General features: G+C 35.0%; 1 protein-coding gene across 6 annotated transcripts in view; it reads left to right on the forward strand.

Annotated features, from left to right (window-relative positions):
- Positions 1 to 15,472, forward strand: part of RIF1 (replication timing regulatory factor 1) — a 60,999-nt gene that overhangs the window by 27,810 nt on the left and 17,717 nt on the right. For all 6 annotated transcript variants that reach the window (XR_001919544.1, XM_018062815.1, XM_018062824.1 and 3 more), the window contains 6 exons: positions 8,326 to 8,425; positions 10,419 to 10,683; positions 11,754 to 11,796; positions 12,691 to 12,893; positions 13,432 to 13,531; positions 14,655 to 14,774. Coding sequence is in view for 5 of the 6 variants with exons in the window: in XM_018062815.1 (XP_017918304.1) it covers positions 8,326 to 8,425; positions 10,419 to 10,683; positions 11,754 to 11,796; positions 12,691 to 12,893; positions 13,432 to 13,531; positions 14,655 to 14,774 (831 nt within the window). In the remaining variant the exon portion in view is untranslated. The remainder of the gene's footprint in view (positions 1 to 8,325; positions 8,426 to 10,418; positions 10,684 to 11,753; positions 11,797 to 12,690; positions 12,894 to 13,431; positions 13,532 to 14,654; positions 14,775 to 15,472) is intronic.

Raw genomic sequence — 15,472 nt, forward strand, 5'->3', positions numbered from 1 at the left:
ATTTACATATGGTAGTGTATATGTTGGGCTTCCCAGGTGGTGCTAGTGGTAAAGAACCTGCCTGCTAGTGCATATAATGTAAGAAACGTGGTTTGATTCCTGGGTCAGGAAGGTCCCTGGGAGGAGGACATGGCAACCCACTCCAGTATTCTTGGCTGATAAATCCCATGGACAGAGCCTGGTGGGCTCAGACTGTTCATAGGGTTGCAAAGAGTTGCACACAACTAAAGTGACTTAGCGCAGTGTATATGTTTTCATGTTACTCTCTCCATTCATCCCACATTCTCCTTCCCCACACACTTGTCCATAAATCTGTTCTCTACATCTGCATCTCCATTACTGCCCTGCAAATAGGTTCATCAGTACCATCTTTCTAGATTTCATGTATATGCACTAATGTACAATATTTTTCTGTTTCTAACTTAACTTCACTCTGTATAATAGTCTCTAGGTTCATCCATCACATTAGAACTGACTCAAATATGTTCCTTTTTATGGCTGAGTAGTATTCCATTGTCGGAAAAGGCAATGGCACCCCACTCCAGTACTCTTGCCTGGAAAATCCCATGGACAGAGGAGCCTGGTAGGCTGCAGTCCACAGGGTCGCTAAGAGTTGGACACGACTGAGCGACTTCACTTTGACTTTTCACTTTCATGCATTGGAGAAGGAAATGGCAACCCACTCCAGTGTTCTTGCCTGGAGAATCCCAGGGACGGGGGAGCCTGGTGGGCTGCCGTCTGTGGGGTCACACAGAGTCAGACACGACTGAAGTGACTTAGCAGCAGCAGCAGCAGTATTCCATTGTATATATGTACCACAGCTTCTTTATCCATTCATTTGTCTATGGACATCTAGTTTGCTTCTGTTTCCTAGCTACTGTAAATAGTGCTGCAATGAGAACATTGTGTTACACGTGTTGTTTTCAGTTTTGGTTTCCTCGGGGTATATGCCTAGTAGTGGGATTGCTGGGTCATATGGTAGTTTTATTCCTAGTTGTTTTTTTTTTTTTTTAATTGGAGGATAATTATAATATTGCAATGGTTTTTGCCATATATCAACATTAGTTGGCCATACGTGTGGCCCACCCCCCCATCCTGAACCCTTCCCCACCTCACTCCCCACCCTGTCCCTCTAGGTTGTCCCAGAGCACCAGCTTTGGGTGCCCTGCTTCATGCATCAAACTCGCATGGGTCATCTGTTTTGCATATGGTAGTGTATATATTTCAATGTTACTCTCTCAGATCATCCCATCATTGCCTTCTGCGGAGTCCAAAAGTCTCTTTACATCTGTGTTGTTGCTGCCATAAAAGTAGAATTGTTGATACTGTCTTTCTAAATTTCATATAAATGTGTTAATATACAATATTTTTCTTGCTCTTTCTGACTTACTTCACTCTGTATAGTAGGCTCCAGGTTCATCCTCCTCATTAGAACAGACTCAAATACGTTCCTTTTTGTAATACTCCATTGTGTCTGTATACCACAACTTTCTTATCCATTCATCTGCCAAAGGACTCTAGGTTGCTCTTTAAATTCTAATTTCCTCAGAATATATGCCCAGCAGTAGCATTGCTGGGTCGTACGGCAATTCTGTTCCCAGATTTTTAAGGAATCTCCATACTATTCTCCACAGTGGCTGTACCAGTTTGCATTTACACCAACAGTGTAAGAGGGTTTCCTGTTCTCCAAACCCTCTCCAGCATTTATTGTTTGTAGACTTTCTGATGATGGTAGTTCTGATCTATGTGCAATGATATCGCATTGTGGTTTTGATTTGTGTTTCTCTAATAATGAGTGATGTTGAACATCTTTCATGTATTTACTAGCCATCTGTATGTCTTCTTTGAAAAAATGTCTGTTTAGGTCTTTTGCCCACTTTCTGATTGGGTTCATTTTTTTGGTACTGAGCTGCTTGTGTATTTTGGAGATTAATTATTTACCAGTTGAATATGCTGTTATTTTCTCCCATTCTGAGGACTCTTTTCACCTTGCTTACAGTTTTCCTGCAAAAGCTTTTAAGTTTAATTAGGTCCCATTTGTTTATTTTTGTTTTTATTTCAGTTTCTCTGGGAGGTGGGTCATAGAAGATCTTGCTTTGATTTATGTCATCGAGTGTTCTGCCTTTGTTTTCCTTTAAAAGTTTTACAGTTTCTAATGTTACATTTAGGTCTTTAATCCATTTTGAATTTATTTTTGTGTGGTGTTAGAAAATGTTCTAGTTTCATTCTTTTACATGTAGTTGATCAGTTTTCCTAGCACCACTTGTTGAAGAGATTGTTCTTTTCTCCATTGTACACTTTTGCCTCCTTTGTCAAAGGCTTCCCTGGTGGCTTAGATGGTAAAGCATCTGCCTGCAGTGTGGGAGACCCAAGTTCGATCCCTGGGTTGGGAAGATCCCCTGGAGAAGGAAATGGCAACCCACTCCAGTACTCTTGCCTGGAGAATTCCATGGACTGAGAGGCTCCTCAGAGCCTGGTAGGCTACAGTCCATGGGGTCGCAAAGAGTCGGACACGACTGAGCGACGTCACTTTTGTCAAAGGTACGGTGTACATAGGTGTATGGGTTTATCTCCAGACTTTCTGTTTTCTTCCATTGATCTATATTTCTGTCTTTGTGCCAGTATAATACTGTAGCTTTGTAGTATAGTCTGAAGTCAGGAAGGTTGATTCCTCCAGCTCCAATCTTCTTCCTAGAGGATTGCTTTGGATATTCAGGGTCATTTGTGTCTCCATATAAATTTTGAAATTTTTTTGTTAAAAAAAAAAAATTGAATTAAATCTATAGATTGCTTTGGGTAGTATATTCATTTTCGCTGTACTGATTCTTCCAGTCTAAGAACACGGTATATTTCTCCATCTGTTTGTGTCATCTTTGATTTCTTTCATCAGTGTTTTATAGTTTCCTGTATACAGGTTTTTTGTTTCTTTAAGTTAATTTATTCTTAAGTATTTTATTCTTTTTGTTGCAGTGGTGAGTGGTGGTGTTTTCTTAATTTCTTTTTCTGATTTTTCATTGTAAGCATATAGGGATGGAAGGGATTTCTGTGTATTAATTTTATATCCTTTGACTTTACTATATTCGTTGATTAGCTCCAGTAATTTTCTGGTGGCATCTTTAGGGTTTTCTATATAGAGGATCATGTCATCTGCAAATAGTTTTACTACTACTTTTACAGTCCGAATTCCTTTTATTTCTTCTCTGATTCCTGTGGCTAGGACTTCCAGTGAGAGTGGACACCCTTGTCTTGTTCCTGATATTAGAGGAAATGCTTTCCTTTTTTTCACCATTGAGGATAATGCTTGCTGTGGGTTTGTCATATCTGGGTTTTATTATGTTGAGGTGTGTTCCTTCTGTGCCTGTTTTCTAGAGAGTTTTTATCATAAATGGGTTTGAATTTTGTCAAAGGCTTTCTCTGCATCTATAGAAATAATCACGTGGTTTTTATCTTTCAATTTGTTAATATGGTATATCACATTGATGTTGCAAATATTGAAGAATCCTTGTATCTCTGGAATAAAGCCTGCTTAGTCATGATGTATGATCGTTTTAATATGTTGTTGGATTTTGTTTGCTCTAATTTTGTTGATTTTTGCATCTATGTTTATCAGTGATACCAGCCTGTAGTTTTCTCTTCTTTTGTGTAGCATCTTTGTGTGGGTTTGGTGTCAGGGTGATGGTGGCCTCATAGAATGAGTTGGGAGTTTTCCTTCCTCTGCAATTTTCTAGAAGAGTTTGAGTAGGATAGGTGTTAGCTCTTCTCTAAATTTTTGGTAGAATTAACCTGTGAACCCATCTGGTCCTAGACTTTTGTTTGTTGGAAGATACAGTTTCGATTTCTGTGCTTGTGATTGGTTTAAATTTTCTATTTGTTCCTGGTTCAGTTTTGAAAGGTTATACTTTTCTAAGAATTTGTCCATTTCTTCCATGTCCATTTAATGAACATACAGTTGCTTATAGTAGTGTCTTACATTCCTTTGTATTTCTGTGTTGTAATTTCTCCATTTTCATTTCTAATTTTATTGGTTTGAGACTTTTTCTTTTTTGTCTTGATGAGTATGGCTAATGGCTTATCTACTTTATTTTCTTAAAGAACCAGCTTTTAGTTTTATTGACCTTTGCTATAGTCTCCTTTTTTTTTTCCCTTTATTTCTGCTCTGAATTTTATGGTTTCTTTCCTTCTACTAACTGGGGTTTTTTTTGTTGTCCTTTTTCTGGTTGCTTTTAGTGTAAGGTTAAGTTGTTGATTTGATGTTTCTCTAGTTTCCTGAGGTAGCCTTGTATTGCTATGAACTTCCCGCCTAGTGCTTTCACTGAATCCCATAAGTTTTGGGTTGTTGTGTTTTCATTATCATTTGTTTCTATGCATATTTTGATTTCCTTAGTGATCCTTATTTGGCCTCCATATGTTTGTGTTTTTTACATTTTTTCCCCCAGTGGTTGATAATCTAATCTTACAGCATTGTGATCAGAAAAAATGCTGAAATTATTTCAATTTTTAGAAATTTACCAGGGCTTGATTTGTGGTCCAGGATGTGGCCTTTCCCGGAGGATGTTCCATGTGCAGTTGAGAAAAAGTATGTACCACAGCTTCTTTATCCATTCATCTGTCTATGGACATCTAGTTTGCTTCTTTGTACTAGCTAATGTAAATAGTGCTACAGTAAACCTTGGGGTTCAGTTCAGTTGCTCAGTCGTGTCTGACTCTTTGCAACCCCATAGACTGCAGCACGCCAGGCCTCCCTGTCCGTCACCAACTCCTGAAGTTTACCCAAACTCATGTCCATTAAGTTGGTGATGCCATCCAGCCATCTCATCCTCTGTTGTCCCCTTCTCCTCCTGCCTTCAATCTTTCCCAGCATCTGGGTCTTTTCAGATGAGTAAGTTATTTGCATTAGGTGGCCAAGTATTGGAGTTTCAGCTTCAGTATCAGTCCTTCCAATGAATATTCAGGCCTGATTTCCATTAGGATGGACTGGTTGGATCTCTTGCCATTCAGGGGATTTTCAAGAGTCTTCTCCAACACCACACTTCAAAAGCATCAGTTCTTTGGTGCTCAATTTGCTTTATGGTCCAATTCTCACAACATTGGGGTAGATGTGTCTTTTTCAGTTTCGGTTTCCTCAGGATATATAACTAGTAGTGGGTTTGCTGGGTCATGATGATAGTTTTATTCCTCGTTTTTTAAGGAGTCTCTATATTGTCTTCCATAGTGACTGTATCAATTTACATTCCCGCCAGTAGTTTAAGAAGCTTCCCTTTTCACTACACCCTCTCCAGCATTTATTGTTTGTGGAGTTTTTGGTGATGGCCATTCTGACTCATATGAGGTGATACCTCATTGTAGTTTTGATTTTCATTTCTCTAATAATGAGCAGTGTTGAGGATCTTTTCGTTTGTTTATTAGCCATCCATATGTTTTCTTTGGAGAAATGTCTGTTTAGGTCTTTTCCCCACTTTTTGATTGGGTTTTTCTGGTGTTGAGTTGTATGAGCTGGTTATATACTTTGTGTCAGTTTTTTGATTTGCTATTATTTTCACCCATTCTGAGTGTTGTCTTTTCACCTTGTTTATAGTTTCCTTTGCTGTGCAAAAGCTTTTAAGTTTAATTAGGTCTCACTTGTTTATTTTTGTTTTTATTCCCATTACTTTGGGAGGTGGGTCATAGAGGATCTTGCTGTGATATGTCTTAGTGTTCTGCCTGTTTTCCTCTATGAGTTTTATAGTTTCTGGTCTTACATTTAGGTCTTTAATATACTTATTAGCTTTTTAAAGTCTGTCCTTTGGAAGTTTGTGGTCTTAAAAATGTAGGTTCCTATTCACACCTTTCCCTTACTCTATAAAAAGAATAACTGCTGTCAGCAGTTTGGTATGTATCATTCTAGAATAAACCAATAAGCTACATATTTATATGCACATATATATGTGAATACAGTGTTCTTCCCAGTTGAAATTTATTTTTATTTATTACTCTGAAGCATACCATTTTATTAATTTGAAAAGATTTCTAGTCCTTGATGTGGTTACGCTGCTGAGAAAAGTAGAGATAGCTATAATGTGTCGGTTGTGATTGTGGAATTTTGATATCATAGTATTTGGCAGAGTGGCTTTAAAAGTGTGCTGTTACTGGCCACAGAGACAGTGAACTTGTTGAATGCTTTTGTGATTTTTAGGGAAAAGCTTGACCCTTGGTTTTTGCCTTTAAATTCTTGTCTTGGATGGACTAACATTTTGTTCTTTTCTGAAGAAATTTAGAATCTTCCTAAATTTTTTAAAATACCCTGTTGGGATTTTGCTTGGCATGATTGGTTATATTGCATTCAGAGATTAATGTGGAAAATAATTTATATCTTTATAACTTTGAGTTTTTCTGTTCAGAAATATTTTTTTAGTTCTAAACTTAACCTAGCTTGCTTGATTTGGGGGGTTTTTATAGTTGTTTTTCATCTAGTATAAATGGTCTCTTCCTTGCCTGTACTTAGTTACTGCTAGCATATTTGAAATCTCTTTACATTTCTGTATATTAGACCAATTTTGTGTCCTTGAGATCCTCTTCTTGGTCACAGTGAAATTCTTTTCAAACATTGTAGATTAGTGTTTTTAAGATTTTTTGCAGATACCTTCATTTGTGAGATTGGAGTTCCTCGTTGTCCAATTTTTATATTGTAGAAATGATAAACATATTGTGTGACTAATAACATCTTGTCAAATATATAACCAGTTAGTTACAAGTTTTAGGTTCCAGAAAATTTTTTATCACAGCTCTGAAGTTAAAGATAGGCTCATTTGTTCCATTTTCTGTAAAGTTTTTTATTTTCTACAAACTACACGTCTAAGACTTGTTATTTTTGTTACTGTTGCTGTTGCAAATTCATCATTTGATACTAATTTTGTTATTATCAACCTGTTTTTTAGTTTAAGTTTAGGGTTTTCTTTTTACCTTTGTAATTTAGACATTTCACCAAGGTTGTGTCTTGTGGCATCTTTTAAAATTGTTCTTTTAAGTACTTGGTAGATCCTTTGAATTTAAGGAGCTGTTCCTTCATCTAAGGGAAAAGTACTGAGGTCTTGAGGCATCATCATCTGTGTCTCTTCTTTCTCTGTATCTCTTTGTGTTTTGCTTTATTTCTGGTACTGCTTTTTGGGAGCTTGATATTTCTGTGTCTGCCTTTCAGTTTAAATGCTGAAGTGTTTTATAATTTTATTTTTACATTTAATGTTTTTAAGTGAATATGATTTCCTCTTACTTTGAGGGTATTTTCTTCTGTTGCGGTTACTACCTCTTTCCTTGTTGATTAGTTCTGTTGGTGTTTAACACACCTTTTCATATTTGACAATAAACGCTAATGTTGAGCAATATTATTAGCTGGAATGTGTTTCCTAACCCAGGAGAGAACTCCTGTTTATCTGGCTTTGATAGCAAATTGTAGTTAGAAGGAAGCTTTGCCTTGTAATTGTGATCAAGATCGAAGCATCTAGATCTTTAATATCTTTTCTGTATGGGTGTGTAGATTGTCATTTGGACTGAACCTTCCATGTGGTATCCATAGGTTAACAGGCCAGGGGGCTCTCCCTTCCCCTTGGTTCTTAACATCCACTGGGGAAGGTTGTCTTTGGCAGCCCTGTGAGTTAGTCCAGTGAATTGGAGAAGTGAACAGTATTGGAGAATAAAAGAAAGGCAAATGTATAGAACTTTACAGTGGTCTTTTACCCATATGGTTTTTCTAATAATGATTAGATCTTTTTCTCAGAACCCTCCCTGTGTCTTGTTACTCAGTTTCTTCTATGAAAGCTCACTGAGTTGTTTTGTTTGAGATGTTCTTGACTGGTGGTACTGGGATTTCCTCTGTTCTGTTTCATTTGGATCTGAGGAAGAAGGTGGAAAGAATATCAGGGAGCTTAGCAACATTTTTATGTTTGGTTTTTCTGGGTTTAGTGAACACTTCCATTTCAGTGTTGAGGGGAAAAAAAAGGTATAGTATTGAATACTTGGCACACAGCAGATAACTGGGAAATAGTCATAACCATACAGTTAATTGGAGAAGGAAATGGCACCCCACTCAAGTGTTCCTGCCTATAGAATTCCATGGGTGGAGGAGCCTGGCAGGCTGCAATCCATGGGGTCAGAAAGAGTTGAACACAACTAAGGACTAACAGACTCACACATATAGTTAATGTATCTTAAATGGCATCAACTATGATGTGTGTTACTATACCTCATACATGGGAGTTAAAGTGTTATATTTTTTTATTCATGCTTACAAGTTTTATAAACCATGCCATTAGTTAAAAAATTGTCATGCAATACCTAACTGTTCTTTTCCAGAATTTATTGTTCTTGGATAGGATCACTCATATTATTACTGTAATGGTTGATTGCATCGACTTTTCACCATATAATATTAAATATCAACCCAAAACTAAATGTAAGTATTTTATTTGTTCATTCAGTATAAGCAAGGGTGTCTGAACTGTATCAGGGCAAATCCTAATAGCTTTTCTGCCTCATTTTACCTACTTTTAATGGTATATAACCATGCTATTTTGCTAGTTCACATGCTTGCTCTCTTTCCCTCTCTCCATGTGTATCTCTCACCCACCCCTGCAATGTATACCTCCTTTTTATGATGCAGAAACAAATTTTGTCCTATGTAGAGATTGCCTGATAATGCAGATGGTTTTACTTACTCCATCTGGTTACAAAAGATTATCTGGACAAAAAGCTTGAAGTTAGTTAAAATGTTCTTATTTGATAGCCTTATCTGAAATGATCATTGAATTGATATTAAATTGCATAGAAAATCATGGCAGTGGTTAATTGGTTATGGTTTTATAGGAAATGTAAAATGATTCTAAAAGTGTAACACAGTTTTTACTGTGTAAAATTTGGCAATTGAAATCTTAACAAATCTTATTTTCATAACTATATGCCTTGATTAATTCTAGATTATATTATAATATGAGCTGTTAATGTACTAATTGGTTCTTTGAAATTATATATTTTCTACCAGTGATTATATATGATCATACTGAATAGAAAAGAACCTTCTAGTTACAAAAATATTTTGTTTAAAGGTTACTTTTCCTGTTTAAAGAGTGGGAACATACTCAATTTTCCTTAATAACATCTTTCTTTGAATTACTGTAAAGATTTCTAGAACAAAATATTTGCAGGGTTTTTGGGGGGTGGGGGTAGTTTTTGGTGCTTTTTTTTTTTTGGTGTTTCATTTTTATAGTAATAGAATAACTTGTTTGGTAATTAAAGCATCCCAGCCTCAAGCCACAGAAATAGATTTTTTTTCTTTAGTCTTAGTCCCCTTTCAGACTGAACAATACTTAATCTGATTACCTCTTTGTCAGGAAAAATAAAATTCTCCAAAATACCTGAGCTATAGAAAGGTTATATAGAAAATTATATCAGAATATATTTTTTAAGCCCCTGAAGTTTGATAAGGCATAGATGATGATCTCCTTGTTGAAAGTTTTACATGTTTTGTTAACTTCTGAAAAATTAGAATTAACTGAATATCATTTCTATCCATGATCTATAAACCCAAAATTAGAAATGTTTTTTTGTTTTCAATCCTTGTCTTGCAAGAGGTGTTCCTGGCTGTTTAAATTTATTGAAACTAGGGGAAATATCTAAAAACTGCCAGCACAAGCTGAGAGGAAACAAAATTTACCAATAGTTGAAATAAAATTGTTATTATTCATAAATATGCATCAGGATCACTTTGAGAGTTTTGATAATTTTTACTTTGTAATATTTGTTTTAGCGAAACATTGCAAAAATTAAACACAGACACGAAATATTTTTTACTAGGATCCCTCAGTTTCAGTTGATTCTTTTGTCTTATTTTCACCCCCACCCCCTTTTCCACTTTTATTTCCTAGAACATTTCACAGCACTCGTTAAGACAAGTCTTTGATCTAAAATAGTTCCCCAAGTTTTGTCTTTCATGACCAGTAGAAGTGAAGTAAAGGCAAGATTAAATTTTGAAGGTCTCTCAATTGGGGTTTATCAGTATTTCCTCAATATTAGATTGAGATTTTCTTTCTTTATGGGGATGCTACAGAAGTAATTCGGTATTATCAGTGCATTATGTCAGCAAGCATATAAGTCAGTTTGTCCCACTATTGATGATGTTAACATTTACTGTTTGATTAAGATCATATCTGTCGGTTTTGCACTATAAAATTCATTAGGAAACAAAATTAATAATGTTTTGTGGCAAGTGCTTTGAGACTTCGTAAATATCTTGTTACTCAGCATACTTTGATTCATGAATTATTCACCCGTTGATGCTTCTTGCTTAAAACAGTTTCCCGAAATAGTAGATCATATTTTTCATTTAGTTACATTAGTTTGCTTTAATTACCATTAATTCTAAAAGCTGTCACTGTTTAATTTTATCTTAGCACCGCAGAGACCTACAGACTGGTCCAAAAAGAAGAAGGAACCTTTAGGGAAGTTGGCTTCTTTAATTAAACTTATTGTGAGAGTGATCTGTTCTTTTCACACATTGAGCCTCAAGGAAGTACATTCTGATACTCTCCTCACTATTGGCAACTCAATCACCAGCATTCTTTCCAGTGTTCTTGGACGTATTTCTCTGCCTTCTATGATCCGGAATATATTTGCAACTTTAACAAGACCTCTGGCATTATTTTATGAAAACACAAAGTAAGTATTTTGCCTTAATAGCTCTTAGACTTAAACATATATAACTAGATATGGGTAGCAAACTTTTGTTGTTGTCATATCAGCTTTGTTGTTAAAGATCTTAATCTTTAAAGTTTACTGCAGCGGATAATATATGAAACTATGCTTTTGTTAAAAAGATAGCTCAAATAATAAAATATGAGGTAGAAATTGGAAGTCCCTTTATTTTTCATTCTTTATCCAACACACTTTTTACTTTAGTGCATCTCTTTACAGAATTGTTAATACAAAAAGCTTATATGTTAAATATATAATGTATATGAGTTGACATACTACTTAGCAGTTAAGTTATGATATTCATTAACCTAAGTATCTCATTGTTTTTAATGTCTGTGCAGGACTCCATGACATTTTACCCAATTTCCTTCTGAACATGTTTTCTAGTCTTTTCTCTCATAACTAACAATATTACAGGTCAATATATTTGTACATAAATCATTTGCCACTATTCCTGCAGAACAGGGCCCTAAAATGAAATTGTTGGTTCAAAAAGTGTGTGCATTTAAATTTCTGAATTACTCTCCAGAAGTTTGTGGTGTTTTATATTACCTTTTGCATTTGAACCAAAGCAAGCAGCATATGAGAGAAAAACCATGAAAAAATCCCAACGTATTTTAAAGAAGCATTTTGAGAGAATTCATCAGTGTTCTTTATAGCAAGCTTATGTGGTTCAGTAATAATACAGTCTTTTTTTCATAAACACAGAGGAAGCTTTAGGAACAGATTTAAAGGGACTTCAAATTTATTAAGTTTTTGCAAGTCTTTTTTAGTCCTTAAACTTCATAAAAATATGCTTTTTAAAAAGCATAGAAACAGGTCACTAGTAATAATAATTTGAGGTCTAGTCCAGATGTTTTTCTTTAACTCCTTTGTTAAAAGACAAGTTTGTTTAATGTTTGCAGTTTGACATTTTTTTGTTAAGTCTTTGGGCACCTTTTTATATCACTACACGTCTCAGTTTTTGGCTGCATTACAGTGTTTCTAGGTTTAATGTTCTAAAATATAAATGGTACTCTTTGTTTTTCTTCTAGGTTTGATGAAGTTCCTAAAGTGTATAGTTGTATGAACAACAAGGTACAAATAGACATTGTTCATAAAACATACTTTCATGAAGAAAAGTTTTAGAATTTAAATGTCTCCCTTCAATATAATTCTGCTGATTGTTTTAAAGGGATATCATTATATACTTTAATTTTAATGAACTTTTGATATGAAATGGGTATAATCCAAGGATCATTCATGATTTATTAATATTTCCTTAAATTCATATAACTCAACTACTCCTGTCTCATTCTTTTATGTGTGAAGGTAATTGGCTCCAAGGTTAGGCAACTATTAATCTCATAATTTATGTGAAAACAAATTTCTTCTGTTAATGGAAAATAAGCTTGAATTCAAGCTGTTCTATCAATAAAGTAAGTTCTTGTCAGCTTATAAAGGGTATTATATATTGAAGGTGACAGCTTTTAAAAAGCCATTTGAGGACTTCCTGGTGGCTCAGTGGTAAAAAAAAATCTGCCTGCCAATGCAGACGACATGGGTTCTGTCCCTTATCTGGGAAGATCCTGCATCCTGCAGAGCATGTAAGCCTGCATGCCACAGCTACTGAGCCAGTGCTCTAGAGCCCTGGAGCTGCAACTACTGAGCCTGCGTGCTGCAGCAGCTGAAGCCTGTGTGCCCTAGAGCTCGTGCTCCACAACAGAAGTCACCCCAGCAAGAAGCCCAGGCACCACAACTAGACAGGAGCCCCCACCCATTCTGTGAAACTACAGAAAAGCCGATGCAGCAGCAGAGACGGAGCACAGCCAAAAATAAATCAATAAAATCGTTTTAAAGTCATTTGAGTTTTAAAAATTGAAATGGTAACATACTCTGTGAGTTGTTTAGTATGCTTTGTGCTTTTATTTTTTTCTCTTTGAAAAGTAACATTTCTAAGTGTTACCCTAATGAACTTTTTCTTTTTCCTAGTTAGAAAAGTTACTAGGAGAAATTATTGCTTGTCTACATGTCAGCTACACTGGAACTTATGACAGTGAACTTCTTGAACAGATCTCGCCATTATTATGCATAATATTTTCACACAAGAACAAACAGATAAGAAAACAAAGTGCTCAGTTCTGGAATGCCACATTTGCTAAAGTGACGATGTTGATTTATCCTGAGGAGTTAAAGTATGCTAACAATAAAACTATATAGTTACTCTATTCTGATTATGTAAATTGACATTTTGGTTTTAACATAAATCGTTATGTAGAATCACTGTAGAGGATTTCCTAGTTAAAGAGTACATGGTAATTATTAAAATTATTTGACCCTTTGCTTTGGTCCTTAGAATAAACTTAGTTTTAGAAACATAAAAAGCAGTTTCAAATTATGCTTAACAAAAGTTTCCAACAAGAGGCAGGAAGCTGATGGCTGTTAAATCTAGCTGATATGTAGTTAATGTAACAGTCTGCTCTTGTTTGAAATTTTATGGTAAAAATTGGGAAAGTTTGAGAAGGTTTTAAAGAATAAAATTGAGAAACTGAAGAGTTTAGAGAAAAATTCTAATATTGTCTGTAAATTTCTCCCGGCTTTATGTATGTAGAGTCTTAAGAGAAACAGTCTTAAGCTGGATGTGTTTTATCACTTCAAAATTGTAATTGAACTGTTCTTGTTAATGTGCCATCAGTACTACTTAATTCTAAGTATATTTATTTATATTTGAAGGCCAATACTAAAACAAGCCAAACAAAAATCTCTACTTTTATTGCCTGGTTTGGAAAATGTTGAAATTATGGAGGAATCCAGTGGACCGTATTCAGATACAGTAAGTTGGGGGGGATGTTTTTGTTTACTTTTATATGATGTTTGAGTGATTTATTGGATATCAGTGTAACTTTAAAAAGGACAGAAGCTTAAGACTGTTTGATTGAAATGACAAAACCTGAACAGAAAAGTTCCACAACATAGGGGTTTTGTATACAGTTAGTTGTGTGGCCTAGAAAACTTATAAATTAAAATGCAGTAAATTTGATCATAGATTCTCATGTAAATAATACCCAATTCTTATTCATTAATGATCTTTTATTTTAAAAAACTGGCATCTCATGTATTGTTTTACAAAGGTCAGAATTATTAAGATATGGTTAAATGTTGCTATGTATAAACTAGGAATTCTAGTTACTATTCCCCACCTAAGTAAGAGCTATACTTCATTTTCTCATTTCTTTCTGTTGAATCTCATTCCTTCTGTTAGAGAAACAAATCATTGATACCACATTTTCCATTTGGAACAAGCTTACTGTGGTTAATAATACTAGGTGACTATAAAGATTAAGGAGTAAAGATAAAAGTACTGTATACTCATCAGGTAGAACACTCTTGGACACTTTGTTCCTATTCAACAACAAATGAGTCTAGCTATTATTTGTTTAGAACCTGTAAGAGAAAACGTTATAGCTAAGTACTCTATTTAAAGTTTTGTTTTTTGGATAAAATTAAAATTCTTATCAGAAAATTTATCTAGACTTGTTGAGACTCATTCAGTGTAATATGGCTCAAAAAAGCCGTATTATGATAGGAGGGCCTGATAATATTTTGTGTCATGTATGTTTTATTGTTCAAAGTATTATGGTTTGGGTTTTTCTGTTAAAGTTTTCAGAAATAAGTGGGATATCTGAGTCCTGTAATTTGTTTTTAGAATATTTATTTGGTATAGCTTATTTTAGAATTTATAAATTTAAATGATACAAAACTAATGCTGTATAAGTTGGAGACACCAAATCTGTTTGCTGTTACAGTATCAGACAATGGCTTTGTTTTCTTTGACATGATCTAGTAGATTTGAATACTCAAATCTGAAATGAATATTAATTACACTGTAATTACCAATGTGAAAAGGATAAATAACATTTGCACATAATGAAATTGTTTTATTTTTATAAAAACAGACAGAAAATTCACAATTAAATATGAAGATAAGTGGCATGGAAAGAAAATCAAGTGGAAAAAGAGATTCTTTTTTGGCACAAACAAAGGATACAAAAGACAGTATGAAACCACCAGCTAAAGTATGTTTTTCCAAAGTGTATTTAATAGAACTCTTAAGATTAAAATATATACCAGCTTGAGAACATACAACTTCTAATTGGAAGAAAAGGCTGTTAAAAACTAAATAAAAGATGGGATTATAGGGAAATATAGTTTGGCCTAGGAAGACTATTAAGATGGTGTGGAAATCTTGACACTTTGCGAGATGATTACTTCTTAGTAAAGTTAAATCTGTATAATACTAAGCATTTATTTAGTATAATTACTCCAGGCAGTAACCCTCTTCAGATAGAATGAAACTAGATTTGAATAACTTCTAAAATATTCTCCTTTCATCCTACCTGCTGCTGCTAAGTCGCTTCAGTCGTGTCCGACTCTGTGCAACCTCATAGACAGCAGCCCACCAGGCTCCCCCATCCCTGGGATTCTCCAGGCAAGAACATTGGAGTGGGTTGCCATTTCCTTCTCCAGTGCCGGAAAGTGAAAAGTGAAAGTGAAGTTGCAATGGCAACCCACTCCAGTACTCTTGCCTGGAAAATCCCATGGACAGAGGAGCCTGGTAGGCTGCAGTCCATGGGATCGTACAGAGTTGGACACGACTGAAGCGACTTAGTAGCAGCAGGTAGGATGAAAGGAGAATACTTTAGAGCTTCCTTTCTTGACTAGAAAGAGAATGCCTGCATAAGACATTTGTCATAACGTCATATATAAAATTGGA

The sequence above is a fragment of the Capra hircus genome, chromosome 2 (genome assembly GCF_001704415.2).
Source record: "Capra hircus breed San Clemente chromosome 2, ASM170441v1, whole genome shotgun sequence".
Classification (NCBI taxonomy): domain Eukaryota; kingdom Metazoa; phylum Chordata; class Mammalia; order Artiodactyla; family Bovidae; genus Capra; species Capra hircus.